This window comes from Hypomesus nipponensis, chromosome 4 (genome assembly GCF_054491055.1).
Source record: "Hypomesus nipponensis isolate SF chromosome 4, ASM5449105v1, whole genome shotgun sequence".
In the NCBI taxonomy this organism is placed as follows: domain Eukaryota; kingdom Metazoa; phylum Chordata; class Actinopteri; order Osmeriformes; family Osmeridae; genus Hypomesus; species Hypomesus nipponensis.
This window is the reverse complement of record NC_140364.1, coordinates 12,965,620-12,987,878: the sequence shown is the minus strand read 5'-3', so window position 1 is coordinate 12,987,878 and position 22,259 is coordinate 12,965,620. Positions and strand designations below refer to the sequence as shown.

General features: G+C 48.6%; 1 protein-coding gene and 1 long non-coding RNA gene across 2 annotated transcripts; both read left to right on the top strand.

Moving 5' to 3' along the window:
- The first annotated feature begins 21 nt into the window (after window positions 1-21).
- Window positions 22-3,819, top strand: trappc3 (trafficking protein particle complex subunit 3). Its single transcript, XM_084696758.1, has 5 exons — window positions 22-208; window positions 983-1,080; window positions 1,976-2,075; window positions 2,594-2,776; window positions 2,884-3,819. The coding sequence occupies exons 1-5, from the start codon at window positions 167-169 to the stop codon at window positions 3,001-3,003; spliced, it is 543 nt and encodes a 180-aa protein (XP_084552884.1). The 5' UTR covers window positions 22-166; the 3' UTR covers window positions 3,004-3,819.
- A 3,358-nt stretch (window positions 3,820-7,177) lies between these two features.
- On the top strand, window positions 7,178-14,623 carry LOC146295673 (uncharacterized). The gene is made up of 9 exons (XR_014753281.1): window positions 7,178-7,312; window positions 8,044-8,227; window positions 8,349-8,500; window positions 8,645-8,779; window positions 10,079-10,241; window positions 10,745-10,874; window positions 10,957-11,262; window positions 12,550-12,678; window positions 13,206-14,623. It is a non-coding gene; the product is annotated as an uncharacterized LOC146295673 (long non-coding RNA).
- The last annotated feature ends 7,636 nt before the right edge of the window (window positions 14,624-22,259 follow it).

Below are 22,259 nucleotides of genomic sequence, written 5' to 3'. Positions count from 1 at the left end.
AAGGTGGCGCTACTGCGCACATCATGGCTTCCTTTTCTAAGAGAGGAAGAAGAATTGACACCTATCGCCAGTACAACAGCGATCACGGGAACGTCGTAGAAAGAGAGCATTAAAAAATAAAGAAGAGCTATCAAGTCACCTATATAAACCTGTAACACTATACACGATGTCAAGGCAATCCAACCGTTCGTCAGACAGCAAAAAGATGGTAAGGAGCCGTATTACGCGATAGCTTGTTGGGAAACTAGATGTTAATCTAGCTAGCGATGAAGGGCTAGAGCTAGCTAGCAAACATTGCTGGGTAATTTAACTACAGTCTATCCGGGGCATCTAATTTTCGGTTATTTATCCTGTTTTATATACCCTAATAATTGCCTGCTTAATGTTCTAGTTTTACCAACTTTGTTAGCTTTATATTTTTCTGCTGACACTTGATATCCACAGGAAGTTACCTTGCCAGTTATCAGCTTGCTATGTTGGTCGGGTGACAGGTATGCTTCGCCGGGACAGTGAGTGCCATGGATGACAACCATAGATTTCCTTCATTACCAGAATGGGTTAATTTCGTAGTTCCCTCAATGAACTTACACTACAGCTATTACAGACCAAAGGTCGACAAAGGATTATGCTGTTTTGGCAGTAAATAGTTGTACCAGTTTGACTCCGCCAGACGGCGATCTTGCAATGTATTTGTTACGCCCAGTACTCTCTCCCATTTACCTGGAAATCGTTTTCCCATAGACTCGCATTCATTGTAGGCTACAGCAGACAAACCATGAATACGAAACTGTTTTCTCTTCCCAATTCTGCAATATGTGAGCTCTTATTTCTAATCCGTCATTACTCCGGCAAGGCAAGTAATACAGTCCCATATCCTAAGCAAGGCTAACATTCTCTCTCTCTCTCTCTCTCTCTCTCTCTCTCTCTCTCTCTCTCTCTCTCTCTCTCTCTCTCTCTCTCTCTCTCTCTCTCATCAATATAGAATTCAGAGCTGTTTACTCTGACCTATGGGGCCCTGGTCACCCAGCTGTGTAAGGACTATGAGAACGACGAGGAAGTCAATAAACAACTCGACAAAATGTAAGCACCATCCCTGGGTGTGTTGGTTTATGACGGGGTATATGTTTTCCTCGACAACCTAGCCTGTGTGTGTGTGTGTGTGTTCTACCTATGCATGTGAAGTGAGCAGTTTATCCTGAGCGTGTGAAATGGACCACTACGTTTGCATGCACTTTATTCTAGTTTGTCCAGAACTTGCCAAACAACCGGTTCAGAGGAACGTCTATGAAGTGCTGTGTATCAACACTCTACCACCACACTGGCACATTCTTCTTCTCCCCTTTTGAGTGACCCCAGACACACACACACCCACAGACAGACAGACAGACAGACAGCCAGCTAGTGAAGTAACCAGGTCATAACCGTCTTTCACACACCCATATGAGGTGTCCTCTCCTCTGTTTAATGTACTAGACTAGACCGGTTCAGGAACAGAGTCCACAGCCTTGTCTCCTCAGGACAGAGACGTGGCCTGGGGTGGTGGTGTGGACAGGCTCCGTACTCCAGCTTAGCTCACGACCGCAACGCCATCTTTTTCCCCAGGGGGAGGGGGAGGAGAGAATGGCTGTGCCGTGTATGGTGAGCCTTGTTTGATAGAGTATTATCCCTCCTGGTCTGGAGAGCCCACTCTCCTGAGCCCTCTTCCCCCTCTAAGCTGAGCCATGCTGATTGAGACAGGACCAGGCATGGCCATAGAAGGTAGCCTTGCTGTGCCCTCTGTGTCGGCCCTGTGGTCGGTGCAGGTTTAGCATGTAGCAGATCAGCATGGATGATGGTTCTTGATGATGTCTGTGTATCCTTCCCTGTCAGTCTTACTCTGTTCCAGTGTTTTTTGAGGGTATGAATGGGCATGGTGACTCTTAATGTGTCTCTCCCCCCTTTCTCTCTCTCTCCCCCCTCTCGGACCGTCCCTCAGGGGTTACAACATCGGCGTGCGTCTCATCGAGGACTTCCTGGCGCGCTCCAGCGTCGGGCGGTGTCAGGATTTCCGAGAAACCGCAGATGTCATTGCCAAGGTAACGGGGAGGCGTTTTGCGAGGGCCAGTGCGAGCGTGACCGTGGAAACCTCCCAGAGCGGGGCGAGAAGGATGGAGGGAGTCAAGGGGCGGGGGGGGGTAAAGAGAGAGAAAGATAGATCTCAGACACACACGACAGAGAGGAAGGAGAGAGTAAACGTGCTCCCAGGAGGAGGAGAGGGAGGGAGGGTAGCAGGAATGTGAACTCCAGCGTACAGGGTTCCACAAAGTTTCTGAGCTTTCAGCGCTCCTGGATACTGCTTTTCATTTGTCCTGGGTCCAACAGGTACGGAAACATCCCAGCTATGCCAACACAAAGCCAAGTGTGTGTGTGTGTGTGTGTGTGTGTGTGTGTGTGGTGAGCTGGGGCTGGCTTTGTGGAGAACAGGTTGTTGTGTTAGACTCCTGATAAGCAGGTCACCTGGTCATGGCACACTCTTGCAGCTAGCTTCTGTGCCGATCTCTCGATGCCTACCACCATTTCCCCCACCTAATCCTATGGTGTTCTTCCCTGCCAGGTGGCGTTTAAGATGTACCTGGGCATCACCCCCAGCGTGACCAACTGGAGCCCTGCTGGGGACGAGTTCTCCCTGGTCCTAGAGAGCAACCCCCTGGTGGACCTGGTGGAGCTGCCGGACAACCACAGCTCCCTCGTCTACTCCAACCTGCTCTGCGGGGTCCTGAGGGGGGCCCTGGAGATGGTGCGTGCGTTCGTGTGTGTGTGTGTCTGCCAGAAGAGAATCTAACAGGTGTGTGAGGAGGATGTGAGGTGTGTGTGTGTGTATAACGCTCCCTCTCGGTTCTCCAGGTCCAGATGGCGGTGGACGTGAAGTTTGCCCAGGACACCCTCCGAGGAGACAACGTGACGGAGATCCGCATGAAGTTCATCAAGAGGATCGAGGAGAACATCCCTGCTGGAGACGAGTGAGGGGCCCACGCCCTCCACCTCCCCCCCACCTCCACCCTCTCTTGGTTTTTCATCTGGTGGGGAGGAGGAGGAAGGGAGGGCACACCAAAGCCTCTCTAACAGAGACTGAATGAGTTAGAAGGACCAGGGGTGGGTCTCGATAGTTTACACTGGCGGCCTTTTCTGATCTCCTTGCCCCTTTTCCTCTCCCCTTGTCTCTGTACCCTTCTTTATTATTTAACTGAAGGGAAGGAGGCCTGGAGAGGAACTCACTGTGGACTGTTGAGACCCAGATGCCCCTAAAGACCTGAGAGCCTCTGAACCAAGACTCAGCGAGCCGTCATGATGGGCGAGGTTAGGATGAGAGGAGATACTGGGTTTGTTATCCTCTAGGATTTCAGCTGGTGTTGCTTCAAACAGCGGCACAGTTTTGGGTCTTCCTTCCTCACTTCCTCTCCTTGAGGTCATCTCAGATGTGATTGGATAGTGTGTAACGAGGCGGGAGCTAGGATGGAGGCATTTTTATTGTTTTCTCCCAAGTTGTTGAATTTCCTCTCACCACTAGTCCCTCCCCACACACACCAGAGGCTCTTGTACAGCTTCAGTCGTGTGCAGATGGGGGTTTAGGAGGGGGAACGGAGGACCGGGGCCCCATCGCAATCTCACGGTTGTCTTGGTTGTCTTAAATTGTTTTGGTTCCTAGTTTTTTGTTTTTGTTTATACATTTTAAAATAAATCTAAATCTTTGTTTATGTCACGTACAATATAGCTACCTGTGTGGCAATGTGAATTCATCCATCTTAAGGATGTCATTGAATAAATCGATGACTCATTGAATCTTTTGTGGTCAGCACTGATTGTAGGAATGTCCCACTCAGAACAAGGAAACTTGATATTGAAGCGTGTGTGAGCGCGTGTGTGAGACCTATGCGTCTCATTAACTGGTTCCAGGTCTCTTCACACGGATGTAATGAAGTGTCACCTTTTCCCACCCTTGCTTGGACACACACACCTAACCTCATAGAAAGCTCTACAGCAGGTAGAAGTCAGTGCAGTGTAGGAGTGGAATTCCTCCAGGACCTTTACAGTCAGGCAAGGATTTCAGAGACCTAATGCCTCTCAGATGTGTGTGTGTGTGTGTGTGAGAGAGAGAGAGCGAGAACCTGTGTACAGGTGTGTCAGACAGGCATGTTTTAGGAACAGACACTTTAACAGGCAGTGTGTGTGTGTGAAAGAGAGAGAAACATGTCATTAAGGAGCTCTGTTGGTCTGCTCTGGCCTTAACACCTGTGAATGGCCTGACGTCACCCACAAGTCACGAGAACAACTGCTCGTTTGGAAACACCACTCACCTCGTTTAGAAACACCACTCACCTCGTTAATCACTACACGCACAGAGCCGGCATTCACTTGAACGGTCAAGAGTGTCGCAAAACTAGATACAGTTTTATCATTTCCAATCTGAGTGCATTTCAGACAGCTGAGAACTACTGGTTCAATATTTATTTTGTTTCCCACAACGCTCCCATGAATGTTTATATGAAGTATGGTTAATGTATTAGCAATATACTTCTACCATGCTTTTATTTTTATGGCGCGCATGCAATTTAGCTTGTGGGTCACACCACAGGGCGTCCATCTTGTCCTTCAGTTTTCCCAGTCAGCGGTATCTGGTTTCATCTGGAGAAATCCACTGCCATTGAGCGTTCCGGGCCTTGGAATCATCTTCATATCTGCTTTGAACAAATCAACTTTTACCTGACTTTTATAACTCTGGGTATAAGATCTCAGTTCCAAAGGTAGCCACCAGAGGCTGCTGTAAGCGTTGAGCAAGTCCACATTGAGAGTATTCTTGCACCCGTGTAGGCCTTAATTCAGGTGGACCAGTGTGCGCTGTCTTACCTCGCTTGTTTTTTAATGTGATTTGTAGTTTAAGGCATGTTACGCTAACACAATAGACTACTCTGATCACGTCAAAGTTTTCACTGAACAGTAGGTGCTTAAACGTTTATTTTTTGAATTACGGTAGCTCTGATGCCCCCGGTCGTGGGTTGCCTAAGGCTCTGTTTAGGTGCTTTTCATCCGCCTGCTTTCCTTATAGCGTCCCCCCGTATAAACCCGTTATCCACTCCCTCAAGTCTGGACACCCAGACGGTTCGGAGGATATATAGTGGAAAGCGGAGGCGCTGTGTGGGCTGTCAGCATGAAATAAGCCCCTTACTCTCCCCTCCACATTACAGTCGCATTTTGTGAAGGTCAGTATTGTGTATATTGGAAGGACAGCAGGGAAGTAAATGGCTATGTGCAGACGGTCAATGTAAATCATTTGGCAGAATTAGACGCTTGTATCAGGGGGCGATGTACAGATGGGGTTGTGTAGGCTACTGTTAAAACGTGTATCACTCTTCCATATGCTCCCAGGAATTTAGCTAGCTCGGACACACTCGAACGTACGAGGCCCAACTGCGGCGTGGTTAAATAAATGTGGCCGTTATGACTCTAAAGTGCGTCTCTGTGACAAGCATCTGTCAAACTAAATTAAGGATATATATATCCTTAATTTAGGGATATATCCCTGTCTTCCGTCAAAAAAAAAGATACAATTCTGTTTTTATGCGTATCAGGGTTCCATAAATGGGTTATTTCGAGGACAGGATGGCCAAAACGCAATCATTATGTAGTTATCTTCATTCTTCCTTTGGCTGCTCTTGTGGAGATTACTTCTATTGTGGGAATGTTTTGTTTTTGGTATCAGGTAAAAGAAAAAGAAAAATGACACGTACGTCATTCTGAGACAGTTAAGTGTTTCCATGAGCCACGAAGAGAATATATTTGTCTTGTCTCTCTCCCTTTCTCTCTGTATCTCTTTAACAGCAAACAGAAACTTTCTCATGTATCGAACATGCCTCATTCATCTATTCCACACACAATTTGTTTCGTGTCTGCCATCGGCACACTTCATCCTTTGTCTGGCTCCCTATATTTTTCACAAAACTTTATTAAGGCAGTCCGGGCAAACAAGTAGCAAATGGTGCAGACCTGAGACAATGTGAGCCAATCTGCTAAAAGCTGCAAAACGCTTCAATGTGGCCTTCATGAGAAACAAATGGAGAATGGCATGCTTCGGTAATACAGCCTCGAGCTGGACTTCTTCCACTGTCAATCCTCCATCCCCCCATTCTTCTCTGTTTACTACCAACTGTATGTGTCTAGGTTTTCCAGACAAGTTTGGTCGGTAGTAAACCCCTTTTGTGCTTTGCCAACGCGAGGACAAGGGTTAAAGAAAAGACACAAAGAGGAAGTTTGAGAGATAGAGAGTGAAAGAGAGAGAGAGACCTTATGTAGGGCCGTATGTGCACATCAGAACACTGGACTGGACACGCTCTGATAAAAACATCCTGCGGGAATTCCTCATCTACCAGGTGAGCCGTAGGAGCGCGGTCCAGGTCCCAGATCTTTCCGGCGTTTTCCGGTGCGTCACCGTGCGTGTCTCGCTTCTGGCCGGCAGAAGGGTAGGAGATGACAGGCGGATGGACAGCAAGCCCCTCGGGATTCTGGGAAGGGGAGGATGAACCGCGAACACCTCGTTTCCAGTAAAGAAGACCGGGGGGGGGGTTGATGTACTGGAGACGAACTGGAAAGGAGAGCCGACCAGGCTGCTGTCATGGCAGCTAATGCTCTGGGATGCTAACTGTGACAGGAGTGTTCTCCCGCGGCGATGCGGAGGCAGCGTGGGCAGAGAGGCTGCAGACCATAGACATATATACATGTCTATGCTGCAGTCGTCATCAGATCAAGTCCTGTAATGAGGTCATAGAGAGGCTAATGTGGCTCAAGAGAAGAGCCGAGAGAGAGAGAGAGAGAGAGAGAGAGAGAGGTATGCAACTTAAAGTGTATCAGGATGCATATGTTTCTGCTTATGCCGTTTGTGTGTGTGTGTGTGTGTGTGTGTGTGTGTGTGTGTGTGAGTGTGTGTGTGTGAATCGTATAAGTAGGAAGATGTTGCCGATCTATTTGCATTCTTGGCAAGTGCACATAGAAATGAAGCTATTGGATCAAGTACTGTTGCTAGCTTTTCTGTGTATTTCCGATTTCATATCATGTCCCAGTTTGTGCACTTCACAGTTAATAAGACTGAGGCCTGTATTCTGTCTGTGATCTCATTTTGTGTTCTGTTCGTTTGGTATTCAGGTTCTGGAAGAGCGGATATCTGGTGTGCCCACCTGCTAGTCATTTTGAGAGATGAATCACCTGCTGCTTCCTGTGAAGAAGCACGCCACATCCTCTGGTCCCTGTGTCACATGCTCTGGTCCCCATACTGCTCTCATAGGTAGGTTTAGTACATATGGGATAAAAGCAGGAAGGAAGCTAATCTTCTCTTTGATGAGAACTGTGTTTTGTCTTAGCATATACGACACTTTAATGGTTTAACAAGGAAATGAATTGGAGAAAGACAAAACCCTAGTAATATCTTATTGTGCCTGGATATTTCTGTTTTCAGATTGAATCAATGCAATATCCGGCGGCACAACTTTCAAAGGGTATCTCCTGAGTGCACAGGCCCTGTAATTACAGACTGGAGATGCTTAATGTTCTGGTTGTTTCAGAGAAGGCCAGCGCTGTTTGTACCTGGGGTGAGCTGAATAGAGGGTCCCGCCATCCTCCCCCGGTTGGGGCTGAGCTCTCTTGAGGCCCAGACGGCTGCTTGCTTGTTTTGATATTCCCTTCTTCCCTTTCTTCCCAGCTTGCTGGAAGCGAGTTGCTAAGCTGCTGTCCCTCTGGTTCCAATTTCCCCCTGATCCCTCACTCTTCCTCCATCGACAGGATCTTGTGAAGAGGGCTCTCTGGAAGGTCTTGGGACGATGCAGGATTCATCCATTCCATACCCTCTTTATCTCACCGTTTCCCTTCGTTTTCTTGTGTTGTTTTTTTTTTTTTGCTCCTTATTTTCTCCCTCGTCTTTTTTCTCTCCAGGAGGGGAGAGAGGAGGGGGGTTCACCTTATCTCTCTCTCTCTCTTTTCTGTCCTCGCCTCTCTCTGTCTCCTGACCCCTCTGTGCAGCGCTAGGTGGAGTTTATGTAACTCGAGCAGAACGTTCCAACTTGGAACAGATCACACCAAGATTGAAGGAGGGAAAGAAAAAAAGAAAGTGTCATGTTTAATTTGACACCAGTTGGCCCTGAAGGCTAGCTCTCCCTCGCCCAAGACTTAAGCATTCCACAGCCTCTCCTCCCAACGCTCATATGTAAGCATACATTTATATCAATCTCCTTCGCCATAACGAATACGGTAATTTCTATTGAAAAGCAGGAATGTGAGAGTCCTGGTTTGCCCTGGACTCAATTCTAACCAGACTACCCTTCCAGAACACAGGGTTGCCTGATGACTGCACACCAGCTGGTGTGGACGAGATATGACCAGACTGCGCTGCCAAGGCTGGACCGTGTGTGTGTGACCAAGTATGTGTGTACCGGCGTGTGTGTGTTTGAGAACAGGAAGACGCACACACATACAAAAGGTGAAACAACAAGTACGCCTAAAAAAAGCCGACACACTAACTCCCCTGCTGTCAAACGTCACGGCCCTTGTCTGTCCGTCGTCCAAGCCGAAGTGAGTCCCCCTTCACCAAGCTCAAACACAACCTTTCCTAATTCGTTTCCAGCCAGGACCTCGCCCACCGTCTTGTGCGACTGACGAGACAGTGAGGAATCTACGTTGAATCTCAGTGATAAGTGAGGAGGACTTTCCACACTGAGACCTGTTGGTAGCATGAGGAATCAGGAGAGACCTGAATGTGGTGAGACGTGTCTGTGTGTGTGTCTGTGTGTGTGTGTGTCTGTGTGTCTGTGTGTGTGTCTGTGTGTGTGTCTGTGTGTGTGTGTGTGTGTGTGTGTCTGTGTGTGTGTGTCTGTGTGTGTGTGTGTGTCTGTGTGTGTGTGTGTCTGTGTGTCTGTGTGTGTGTGTGTGTGTGTGTGTGTGTGTGAAGGGACATACCTAAGGTAAGGTCTCCCTCCCTCCTTCTCTGTCTCTCTGTTTCTCTCCCCTTGTCTGCGATTTTTACTAGTTCCTTTCCACGATGAAATGAACTTAAATCCCACATGGTTTCCTTCCATAATTGTCTCCATTGAAAGGCACAAGCTAAATCTTTTCGATGACAGGATGTCACTGACATGAAACCCTTGCCGAATCATTTTCCTGTCATTCGGTTCAAGAGTTAAGATCCTGTAAAAAAACGCCAATAGGCATCCTCTCTGTATCACATGTCCCTGTCACAGATGTACAAGTTCTCTCTCAGACGGCAGAACTGTGCTACCACATCTCTATCAGCGATAACGTGGTCGTTTCAGAGTCCCCAATCCTAAGCATCGTGCAGGGGAATTGAAACTTAAACCTCTTGATCTGCAGACAAATGCTTTAATCACTGAGCTACACCCATCCCACTTACCTGTAACGATTCAGATTCAGCCATTTCATCGACTCTGTATACATGCAGCAGCCAGAGGCAGAGTGAGGGTTAACGTTATAAAAACACTTAGAATGAACTACCTTACGATATCCACACATGTCCTACAGAGCCTGTCAACACTGCACTAACTCCAGAGGGAGGTGGACATGCCTGCATTCAGAAGGGGACAAGTGTGTGTGTGTGTGTGTGTGTTTGTGTGTGTGTGAGTGTATGCATGTGTGTGTGTGTGTTTGTGTGTGTCAGTACGACCCTTGAGGGTCCACACATGGGCATGTCTGTATTTTCAAGCAGGAAGTCCTTTTGACAAATGTACTTACTCATACGTGTGTGTTTGCATGTGGAAAAGCGCGCCTGTGTATGACTGACATTGAAACAGCTCATTTGCAAGCCTCTTGTGCTTTCTTTATTCCTTGTCATTTCTGTCATCTTGAAAGTTTCATTATGAGTTCCCTCACATTTTATGGCTCAGTGTAGGCCATTCAAGTTGCGTGTGTGTGTGTATCCGTGTGTGCGTGTGTGCACTTGTTTTGTGAGTTGCTTTGGCATTGATCAACGTGTAGAGGTATCCAATTCATGAGTGTGTGCACATGTATGTGTGCGAGCATTTCATGCATGTGCCTTCTCTCCCAGGCCTCTCTCGAGGTGTCGAAAGCACCTCTTTCTCCACGGGCCTCACACGACCTGGACTCCTCCACCAGGAACCAGCCGGAACACGGATCTCCAAATCGGACCCAGACATAACACTGGTTCTGGAGTCACGAGGGGGAAAGAAAGAGAGAGGGTGAGCGAGAGGGTAAGAGAGAGAGAGGGTGAGAAAGAAGGTGGGAGGGTGAGAGAGAGAGGGTTAGAGAGAGAGAGGTGGGAGGGAGAGGGTGAGAGAGACAGAGGGTGAGAGAGAGAGGGTTAGAGAGAGAGAGAGAGAGAGGGCGAGAGAGAGGGCGAGAGAGAGGGTGAGAGAGAGAGGGTTAGAGAGAGAGAGAGAGAGAGGGTGAGAGAGAGAGCATAGCGAAGTATATTAATGATTGTTAACCTGTGGGGAGGATTCTTGGCCTCTTGTCTGGGCTCCCTCATACAGAGGAGTGGAAGTGTGCTTGGCGACGTCTGCCTTTCCCGACTGTCGTCGCTCACACACACACACTCACAGACACACACAGACACACACACACACCCTGGCTTTGTTAGTCAGAGAAGTGGACAGTCATATGGTTCCAGTAAGCCACGCTGATTTGACTCTGTATCGCATGTTCTAACCCCATCAATCTCTCTCTCTGTCTTCCTATCTTTTGGCAAACCAAGCTATGCCTCCCTCCAGACACGCCAAGGTAGTGTCTCTCCTAAAGTGTGTGCCACGGTAAAACCCAGCCCCCTGGACACAAACACCAACAGCGTTGAGTGGATTAAAAACGATGTCCAGAACTCTTCCAAGGTGCTAACTGGGTTGAGGGAAATGTCTAAGGCATACGATGTGATTAACATAACAGCATGTAATAATACAATGTATTCTAAAGGTAGAGAAGTTTTCCCTCCTGGTTCTGGAGCTCCCGGTGACCACTGGACAACGTCTACTGTAATGTGGACCACTGTAAACAGGAACCAGGAGGGGCAGAGGTCACACCTTTCACCATACTGAGGCCCCCTGACACCTGAGGCCAGAGTGGCTTACCCTCCCCTGGGTCACACCTCCACCCTGACCCCTGGCTCTGGCAGGGTGGACCCCCGGGAGGAGGCTGAAAGAGCGGACTGTTCTGGTACAGAGGTCCCCATTCACAGCCAGGGCTGGGACACCATGGCCTGGTTCTGCTTTACTGCATCAGGTACTCGCCCTGTCACAACTCACGCCTGTAACAAATGGGGGAGCCACTATGCCCAGACACATGCCTGAAAACACACACAGGCACTCACACACACTTTCTCTCCCCCTCGCGCCTTTGACACGTGAGGCAAGGTAGCTGGGGACTTTGGCCCCAGCCCCGGGGCATGCTGGGTCGTGATGACATCACGACCCCAGGCCTTGCCAAGGTGATGGAGTGCATCGTCACGGTGTGTTTGGTTTTCCAGCGCTAACCGTATTAGCAATAACACAAGCTCTGGGAAAACATGTCAATCGACCACTAACTGAGAGTGGCGTGTACCAGAGAGAGAGAGACAGAGAGAGAGAGAGAGAGAGACAGAGAGACAAAGAGAGAGAGACAGAGAGAGAGAGACAGAGAGAGACAGAGAGAGAGAGAGAGAAAGAGAGAGAGAGAGAGACAGAGACAGAGAGAGAGAGAGAGAGAGAGACAGAGAGAGAGAGAGAGACACAGAGAGAGAGAGAGACACACACAGAGAGAGAGAGAGACACACACAGAGAGAGAGAGAGAGACACAGAGAGAGAGAGAGAGAGAGAGAGAGAGAGAGAGACACAGAGAGAGAGACACAGAGAGAGAGAGGCCTGGAATAATAACTGGCTGACATGTTCGCAACACGCAGAGAGTTCCAGGCAGAACATAAGTGGGTGATTATAACAAGCCCCTGTCAATCAAAGTCCCGGCGCCCTCTACACTCCACCAACATCGTCCCTCTTGCCCCCCCCCCCCTCCTTCACCTCCCCCCCCCCACACACACAGACTATGGGCACACCTCCGTCACCCCTGACCTCACACACCCAGAAAGGAACACAGGAGCCCTTCAAACACCACAGGCCCCCACCCCAACAGTCATTGAGAGTCTTTTACACGCGTGCACACGAGTGAACGCACATACAGGAACGATGAGCACATGCATGCACACACTGGGATGAAGCAGCTTACAGGCCTGGGCATGACCGACAGGCTGCGTGGAGGAGGAGGGTGAGGGCGTGGTTTAACAGCTGGGTAACACAAGTCAGGGATGAACCCTGCTTTAGCCTTCATGAGCTCGTTACTGCCCAATAAGATTAGACCCCTCAGGGAGAGAGGGAGGGAGGGAGAGAGAGAGAGAGAGAGATATGACTCTTTACACACTGCAGCAGTACAAAGTGAAAAATAGCTCTGAGACTAGGATCATTGAATTTAAAATTGCGACAGTTTTACATATGTGTGTGTGTGTGTGTTTGCTGTGTGTGTGTGTGTTTCCTACAACAGTGAGCTCTCCAGATGTGACACACATCCCACCACCTCAGCTGTCCCCTTCACCAGCACTGTTCACGTCGCCCTGGAGACAAAAGTCCCGCCTCGGCCCTTTTAAGGACTGATGATGTCACATCCTGCCAGGTCAGCTTTCTTGTATTCAACAGTGGCATGTCATGTTGCACTGGTCTTAGTCACAAAGAACACTTCTATTTTTCAATGTACAAAGTAGACAAGGGAAGAAAAGTCATTTTCCAAAAAGAATTCCAATCTAAAGATGCAAGCCAAATACATATTCCCCTCTGTGACATTGCTTGTGAGAAGTTCTAAACAGAGACATTTTGATATGATATGGGTTGTCGCTGAGGAACAGTCCTGGGATCTGTGATCCATGATCCAGTCCCAGGAAACAAGCATGTACAGACTTTGGACCAGTGTCTGGTGTCAAACTGTGTCCTGTGTCAGGGAGTGAGATGGCTGAGCGGATTGGGAATCGGGCTCGTAATTAGAAGGTCACTGGTTAGATTCCCGGCTGTGCCAAATGACGTTGTGTCCTTGGGCAAGGCATTTCACCCTACTTGCCTCGAGGGGGAATGTCCCTGTACTTACTGTAAGTTGCTCTGGATAAGAGCGTCTGCTAAATGACTCAATGTAAATGTGTCCATGTACAGCCCTTTTTACAGGTCAGAGGGCTGTCGGCTCACCATGTCTGGGAAGCTGTGCCTCCATAATTGTCTTTAGACTGCAGCAGAGTAATTATCAGGTCAGTGGTCCGTGAAAATTGGCTTCTATTATCCTGGTCTGGATGACTGAGTGCAGACAGAGCCCCATCCTCCAGAGGGAAGGAACCCTCGGCTCTGCTTCTCCCCAGTGGAGGGCGGGCCGCTCGGGGGAGGAGACCTGGAGAGGCTGGCCCCCTGGTGGTGGAGACTGGAGGGTCTCCGTGCTCACGTGGAGGACAAGCAGAGGGTCTGAGGTGACACTGGAGAGAGACACGTTGAAAAGACAAAGAGAGAGCATACATTAGTGCTGTGTGTGTTTGTGTGGGTGTGTCTGTGTGTGTGTGTCTGTGTGTGTCTGTGTGTAGGATTGTGTGTGGGTGTTTGTTGAGCCCTAATTACAAAGGAACCCTAGGAAAACCCTGGATGCATTTACTCATTCCAGGACTGACTTTGGCAGGACTCATCCCCCAAACTCTCAACCCAATCTCTCTCTCTTTCTCTCTCTGCTACGTCCACAAACTGTTTTCTAATTCACTCTTTCTTCCCCCATCTATCTCTCCCTGAATCCTTATCTTCCCTCTCCTTCTCTCCTCTCTTTCTCTCACCTCTTCCTTTAGGAGGGAGCCCAACCCAAGCCATTTTCCCCCTATAAACCTCTCGCTTCTATTTCCTAGACTATAATGCTTGCATATTTCAATCTGCATGAAGCGAGGGAGGGAGTGCAGGAGGAAAGGATGGAGCGAGCGTGCGAGGGAGGGAGGGAGGGCACACGAGGAGGTCAGCTAGACCCATTTCTGTCTTTCACACCATGTGTTACTGTAAGATATTAATTTCCTCCGCCCAACTGTTTTTCTTTTCCATCTTCTGTCAGTGGACTGGGTGAATTATTCCAGGTCACACAGAGCCCACAGTCTCCTGCCTCCATCTTGGCTCCAGCCGTGTCTATGGGATTCCCAAACTTAAAGGGGACTGAATGCAACTGACTAAGCACACCTAATGGGAGCCAGCTCATGGCGACTGTCACTTCCGCAAAGGGGAATGAAGCTGTAGCACTCGATTTGACAGCTCAAATTCCTGTTGGTTTCACAGGGTTGTCAGAGTGCTTTTTGTCAGATGAATCCAGTCGATTCTTGCCTTTTGTGTATGAAACTACCAAACCTCAGAAATAGAGATGTGTTTATTGTACAGCTTTAGGTTTGGCTCTCATTTTACTAGTCAGTTTTTGTGGTGAATTGAAACTGGGATCCTGTGAAGAGATTTAAAAAGTTCAGTTTTGGATGGATGTCCAGACAAACAGAGGCCCAATCCAAACAGCATTCTGTTATGAGTTCACAAATCTGATTGATCGATTGATATCATTCAACGAATCGAGCACCGGGGGCACAAATCCCTCCCTCCCTCCCTCCCTCCCTCCCTCCCTCCCTCCCTCCCTCCCTCCCTCCCTCCCTCCCTCCCTCCCTCCCTCCCTCCCTCCCTCCCTCCCTCCCTCCCTCCCTCCCTCCCTCCCTCCCTCCCTCCCTCCCTCCCTCCCTCCCTCCCTCCCTCCCTCCCTCCCTCCATTCCTCCTTTTATCCCTTCCATCCCTGTTCTAGGCTGCAAGGCCCCAAAAGATTGTTTAACAGCTCAGGATGCCTCAGAGTCAAGACGTTCTCTTCATAAAAACAACCAATGCGGTCGCGGATAAAAATGCAAAGCATTCTGGGACGCCTCTTCTGACCGTAACTCATTCCATCTGTGTCAGCGGAGGATGCTGGGAAACGCCAGGCTCGATGCTGAACTCGCCTGTTGACATGTATTCCATTTCCCCTTTGTGACGTCTTAACGGCCCACCACGCCACATGTCAGGTCTGAGTCCTTGTGCCATGTTTATGGCCTCATAATGTGTTTCGATGGACTTTGAAGGTCTCCCCTGTCAGTATTTTTACCACCTGGTATGTCTCTGGTCAGCCATTTTGTACGATTAAAAAAAAGAGGAAGTGAGCTGTAAAAGTGTCTGTCTTCCTGTGTTTGTCGTCGGTGATTTAGTGGACGGATAGGCCGAAGGTGTATGTAGCCGGAGGCATGCGGACACACACACACAGACACAATCTGATCTGGGATCTGGTTCACTGCAACAAGGAAACATGGCTCTGTGTCTCCCTTCCTACAGGTTTTATGGTCCAGGCCCCTTTGTGTGATGATGGGTCTCAGGTTAGGAAGAGGTCCCTAACCCTTGCTGACCCTCTCCAGGCAGTAGCTGTCCAAACACTGGACATTGTTCTCAGCCCGAGGAGGGAGGCATGGTCAAATAGACCACAGAAAGCTTTTGCTGTGTTTGTTGTGTTTTTCTTTACGGCGCTGTTTTCGAGGGGATGTTTGTTTTGAAGCACTTTCCAGGTTTTCGGGGCAACAATCCAACGCGTTTGCCGTCTTTTCAGACGTGTGAATAAATGCTGCCTGCTAGGAAACTTGCCAGCGATAGGCCCGCGCTTAGTGAATCAAAAACTATCTATTTTGTCAGCTTTTACTTTTTTTGTTTTCACCAAAGCATCGCTGGGATAATATTTAGCCAGGTGCTGACTGTGGATTGGAAGACATTTATATGGCTGAGTTCTTTATGGAATACATATTCCTCCTCAACAGACCCTGCTTCAGCAGGAGATGAATCATATAGGAGCCCTCGCTAGCTACCCTGCCAGATACACGGCGAGGAGGAAGGGATAAACAGAGGGAGGGAAGGAATGAGGAGTATGGAGAGAGAGAGAGACTATCCACCAGTTACACCACAACAGACAGACAGAAAGGTGAGAGAGAGAGGGTGAGAGATAATGAGAGACAGAGGACGTGAGAGAGAATATGATGAGACGAAAAGAGGGAATTAGAGAGAAGGTGAGAAAGGGGGAGACATACACAGAGATAAGTTATTAAATAGCACGATAGAGAGAGACAGGAGGATGATGGAGAGAGAGAAGGAAGAGAGAGAGAGAGAGACAGAAAGAATACGAGCCAGTAACACAACACCGCCATGTCTGACACTGGTAGTACAGCTCAATACCACGCTGTAAATCAACATTGATGCGCCGGAATCCCCCAAACAATTTGTAAGACAGATAATCACATTTGGGATCGTAAGACCTTCATGCCACAGTCAAGTAAACGGCATGACTCTTCCTAAATCCCTGATAGAGGAATGTGTGGGGAGACATATGTTTCCTATACGAGACCTGGCTTAGGCCCATGTCCTGGTTTGTCTTCTTGAACAGTCACTCACTGGCATGTAACATAGCTGTGGTTGAAATGAAGAGAAGAGCTAGCACTGTCCAGACCCACCCTCTCACCTCTGTACATCAGCACTGCATGTGTCACCGTATTGTCCCTGTGTGTGTGTGTGTGTGTTTCTCTGAATTAGGTCTGTATGCAATACATACGATATGCATGAATGTACTTCGGAGAGGGGGAGAGAGAGGGGGAGAGAGAGGAGAGAAAGACAGAGGGAGAGGGGGAGAGAGAGGGGGAGAGAGAGGAGAGAAAGACAGAGGGAGAGGGGGAGAGAGAGGGGGAGAGAGAGGAGAGAAAGACAGAGGGAGAGGGGGAGAGAGAGAGAGAGAGAGGAGAGAAAGACAGAGAGAGAGGGGGAGAGAGAGGGGGAGAGAGAGGAGAGAAAGACAGAGGGAGAGGGGGAGAGAGAGGGGGAGAGAGAGGAGAGAAAGACAGAGAGAGAGGGGGAGAGAGAGGGTGGGAGTGTCCAGGACTCTGGGTCTACCAGAGGGCCACCTTGGCGGCTAGGGTTACCGCCTCTCATTCTTCCCTCTCTGGTCTCCCTCCTTTTTTCCATGTGTACAGGAAAACCCCGGCTCTCCCTCGGAGAAGGAGAGAGAGAGGGATGGGGCGAGAAGGAGAGAGAGATGGAGGGAGAGAGTGAGGGAAGGAAGGAAGGGTTGAGAGAGATAGAGAGATGGAAGAGGAGAGAGAAATGAAGAGAGAAAGAGAACAAAAAGGGGTGAGGGAAAGAGAAAGAAAGGGAGAGAGAGAGAGAGAGTTGTGAGCCGTGTCTGGGTTTGTCCTTGGAAAAGCCACAGACCATATTGAGCCTCTAACATATTCCTTCTAACAAACCAATACAGTATCTGAAACAAGCCCACATATGAACTTCTACCCTGTTATCTATCGTTCTTTCTATCTTTCTTTCTTTTCCTTCCTTCCTCTTGTTTTTCTTTGGTTTCTCCCAGGCCCACCTTTTATTTTTTTGCAAACGTGCAAACATGTCAGTGGTAATTCACGTTGATAGCGGCCTTTTGTGCAAATATTTCCACTGTAACTTTAACCCAGAAATCGATGGCAAATCCTTTTAATCGTTGTGTTTGCTGAGGTGGCTACAAATTCTTGCTTTCCTTGGCTACTTGGCAACAACCTGTTTAAATACATGCCCGGCCCTCTGTTTGGACAGGAGTCTAGGATTGAACCCTTCAGACAACCAATCACCACAGCAGCTTCTAGAGATGGGCGTCTCCCTTTAGAACCGTCAAAACCAAACTACGTGTCCGGTAAGTGTGTGTGCTTTATAGTGTGTGTGTGTGTGTGTGTGTAGTTTTAAGAGTGTGAGTGTGTGTGTGGGGGTGGGGGTGTCGGCATGTGTATGCATGAACCTGCACGCACGAACGTCTGTGTTTTTTAAACGTGCACGTCAAGGGAACAGTCGGTGGAATGTTGTCCTCCACGGATATTATCAGCAGCCAGTTCACCCTGGTGCTGGATTACAGACCAGCATGTTAGTTCACCCTTGTGCTGGATTACAGACCAGCATGTTAGTTCACCCTGGTGCTGGATTACAGACCAGCATGTCAGTTCACCCTGGTGCTGGATCACAGACCAGCATGTCAGTTCACCCTGGTGCTGGATTACAGACCAGCATGTCAGTTCACCCTGGTGCTGGATTACAGACCAGCATGTCAGTTCACCCTGGTGCTGGATTACAGACCAGCATGTTAGTTCACCCTGGTGCTGGATTACAGACCAGCATGTTAGTTCACCCTGGTGCTGGATTACAGACCAGCATGTTAGTTCACCCTGGTGCTGGATTACAGACCAGCATGTCAGTTCACCCTGGTGCTGGATCACAGACCAGCATGTCAGTTCACCCTGGTGCTGGATTACAGACCAGCATGTTAGTTCACCCTGGTGCTGGATTACAGAACAGCATGTTAGTTCACCCTGGTGCTGGATCACAGACCAGCATGTCAGTTCACCCTGGTGCTGGATTACAGACCAGCATGTTAGTTCACCCTGGTGCTGGATTACAGACCAGCATGTTAGTTCACCCTGGTGCTGGATCACAGACCAGCATGTCAGTTCACCCTGGTGCTGGATTACAGACCAGCATGTTAGTTCACCCTGGTGCTGGATTACAGACCAGCATGTCAGTTCACCCTGGTGCTGGATTACAGACCAGCATGTTAGTTCACCCTGGTGCTGGATCACAGACCAGCATGTCAGTTCACCCTGGTGCTGGATTACAGACCAGCATGTTAGTTCACCCTGGTGCTGGATTACAGACCAGCATGTCAGTTCACCCTGGTGCTGGATTACAGACCAGCATGTTAGTTCACCCTGGTGCTGGATTACAGACCAGCATGTCAGTTCACCCTGGTGCTGGATTACAGACCAGCATGTTAGTTCACCCTGGTGCTGGATTACAGACCAGCATGTCAGTTCACCCTGGTGCTGGATTACAGACCAGCATGTTAGTTCACCCTGGTGCTGGATTACAGACCAGCATGTCAGTTCACCCTGGTGCTGGATTACAGACCAGCATGTTAGTTCACCCTGGTGCTGGATTACAGACCAGCATGTAAATTCACTCTGGTGCTGGATTACAGACCAGCATGTTAGTTCACCCTGGTGCTGGATTACAGACCAGCATGTTAGTTCACCCTGGTGCTGGATTACAGACTAGCATGTTAGTTTACCCTGGTGCTGGATTACAGCATATCTGAATGGCAGCCGTCTCCTGCACCTATATCAGGCCACCAAAACACCCTGATTGGTCCATGTGGTTATCCAGTGTGGTGGGCTGGGGACCTGGTGGGGGGTGCCTGGACAGCAGACCTATCACTTCTCCTCCTTGTTATTCACATGTGATCCCAATTACAGGAGATCCTGTTGTCAGGGGTGCGGGGGGGGGGGGGGGGATCAGAAGACACCACCGCCTCCACACACTCAGGTACCCACGCGTACACACCTGTAGCCTCTCGTAGACTCCTGGCCCTCCCTCCACCCCCTCCACACACACAAACAAACACACACACAGGAATGTACTCTCTCTCACACGTTCACACACACACACACACACACACACACGGTCCACACACTCTCTCTTCTACACACAGGGCCCAGCCCCCTCTCATGCAGCCCCTCCCTGCCCACAGATGTTCCCTCTCGGGGGGATCTCCAGGATTTGGGCCGAGGTTTGAAGGGTTGGGCGGATGGCGCGCTCCAAAGCCCTGGAGATTTCACTGGCGGGTTTTAAAAGGGTATTTGCCCTACCTGCTGCACTTTAGAGAGATGCTGAGTTGGCAGCTGATCGTGGCATTTAGGAGGAAATGTGTGTGTGCGTGTGTGTGTGCGTGTGTACAAGTGAGTGGGTGTCTATGTGGATGGTCGGGTCAAGTTGGTTAGCAAAACTGCCCTTGTAGGATCAGAAGCTTACCTGCTTTTAAGGGTGCATGTTTGCTTTTACAGTATCAAACCAGGCGTTTTCACACAGACACTCAGATAAACACCCCTTACACACACACACACACAGACACACACACACACACACAGACACACAGACACACACACAGACACACACACACACAGACACACACACACACACACAGACACACACACACACACAGACACACACACACACACACACGCACACACACAGCCCGTGAGAAAAAGAGTCCTCTCACCTCTCTCCAGCCCTGTTGCAACAGTCCGATGGGATATTACTGAGTCTATGAATATCTTTGCATGATTTTCTTATTACAGATATGTTTAGTACTGCAGCCTTGTTGGCTTTGATGCCTGAAGTCTGTCTGGAAAATAGTTTTTTCCTTCCATGTAGAGCATTGGCAAAAAGCCTGTGACACACATGTTTTCTATTCACTAATTTGAGAGACTGGGAATCGGCAGTATTTACATGTTTTTTTGTGTGTGTGTTTAATGGCTGATCATTTTCGTACATCGAGTCTCTCGAAGGTTCGAGGCAATGGGGAATGTGACCAATAAAAGTTTAATTGAAGTGTGTCTGGGAAATTGTAGTGTATGTTCACAGGTGCCCAGGTTCTCGTTTTGGTCCATTGCATGCATTTAAAGTAAATAATATCAGGAAATAGAAAATAAAAGCATTCCTTACCACTGAGCTAGCCATGGGGCAGCCCTGCTTGTTGCTACGTGATGCCAACAGACATTTTAAATGCGGGGACTTGTAATGCTCGTGTCTGGGGTTATAGGTGGACGTATGTTGTTAAGATGTTTTTCGGCTGGCGTTTCGACTAAACTTGATTGTTGCTGTAGACGAAGACGAAGTTGGACGTGAGAGTTGCTCATAACAGCCTGCACATGATAACGTGAATGCTCAGAAGTTAATGTTGGAGGCTTAAGGTTTGTGGGTATAGAGCTCAAAGCTGAGTGAAGTCTTTGCAAACGTCGCAATTATGCTAAGATCCAAATGGGCCTGCTTAAGGCTATAATGATTAATTGAATGTATTATATATTCACAGTGAGTAACATTTCATATTGCAGTTCTCTGATTTATAGATTATGTAAGTAAATATAAAGCTTTCACGTTATTAGGGGCTTTTCCTCCTCGGTTTTCTTGTAATAAAACGAAGACTAGTCCAATTATACTGTATGTGGCTTTACCACTGGTCTCAAGCCCATACAACATATACTCACAAAGCATAGTGAATTAGGATATAAAAACGAGACATGTTTAGTATCAATGTGACCCTGGCTGATGGTGAAACCATTCCTACAGCGACTGAATGCTTTGACTCTAACCAGAGGGGAGCAGGGGTAGTGGAGGTTTGAAGGGGTTCCCATTTCGAGGTTGCACGCTCTGCGGTTGATTTGGGACTTTCCCTTTGTGATGAATTCTGAACGCAGAGGACATTAATGGCTCCGTCTTTCCTTCCGTGTTTACTTGCAGAGACACTGGCAGCTGGGGTTGTCTCTCCACCCCCCCTCCTCTGCTGGTCCACTGAGCCAGAAGCAGCAGACAGGACCGTCTCAGGTCCTGGTTCCAGCCTCCAGGAACTGGAGTTCACCCAGAGGACTCAGTAAGCCCATCAAGGGACACACAACAAGGGGAAGGGGTTCTGGAAAGAGACCTTGTAGAATACTTGACACTATAGCCTGCATCGGTTTCTCTGACTTAATTCCATTGGATCAAAAACCTGAAAGGGTTCAAAATAATTCATGAGCAATAATGTGAAAATAATGTATATTAGAATTAGTGAAATTATTTGGTATACCATATACACATTTGGAACATTTGTATACGTTGTTGTTGCTGTACTCAGCATTGCAATTGTTAGCAATCCTGTCTGTTCTACATGTCGGGATTCATACTGTAGATGCATCGGCAGAGTTTGAATGCTTCTGGAACTTTCCACAGAGATGACAGAGAGCCGCATCGATTGAGGCCATGCTTCTCTGTGTGACTGCTTTTAGAAGAGGAGGATGGGATTCATTGAGGTTTGAAATGGGAAACAGACTCGCTCCAGAATCTTACAGAGGTGATTAAATCAGTTGGATAGTCTATTCTTTACCCAGCCTATGAGGGTAGAAAGATTGGGGGAGGGGGAGGGCTGAACGGTTATCTTAGCTGACTTGGAGCAGTGGTTTTTGGAAACATCCACGATGACGTTGGGCTTGTGGGCAGTATAGAAGGAGAGGATGTGGCTTGGGTCATCGCAGCACATTCCAGGAGAAACATTGAATGTTAACTCACATTGTGTTTACTGTACACACAACCTA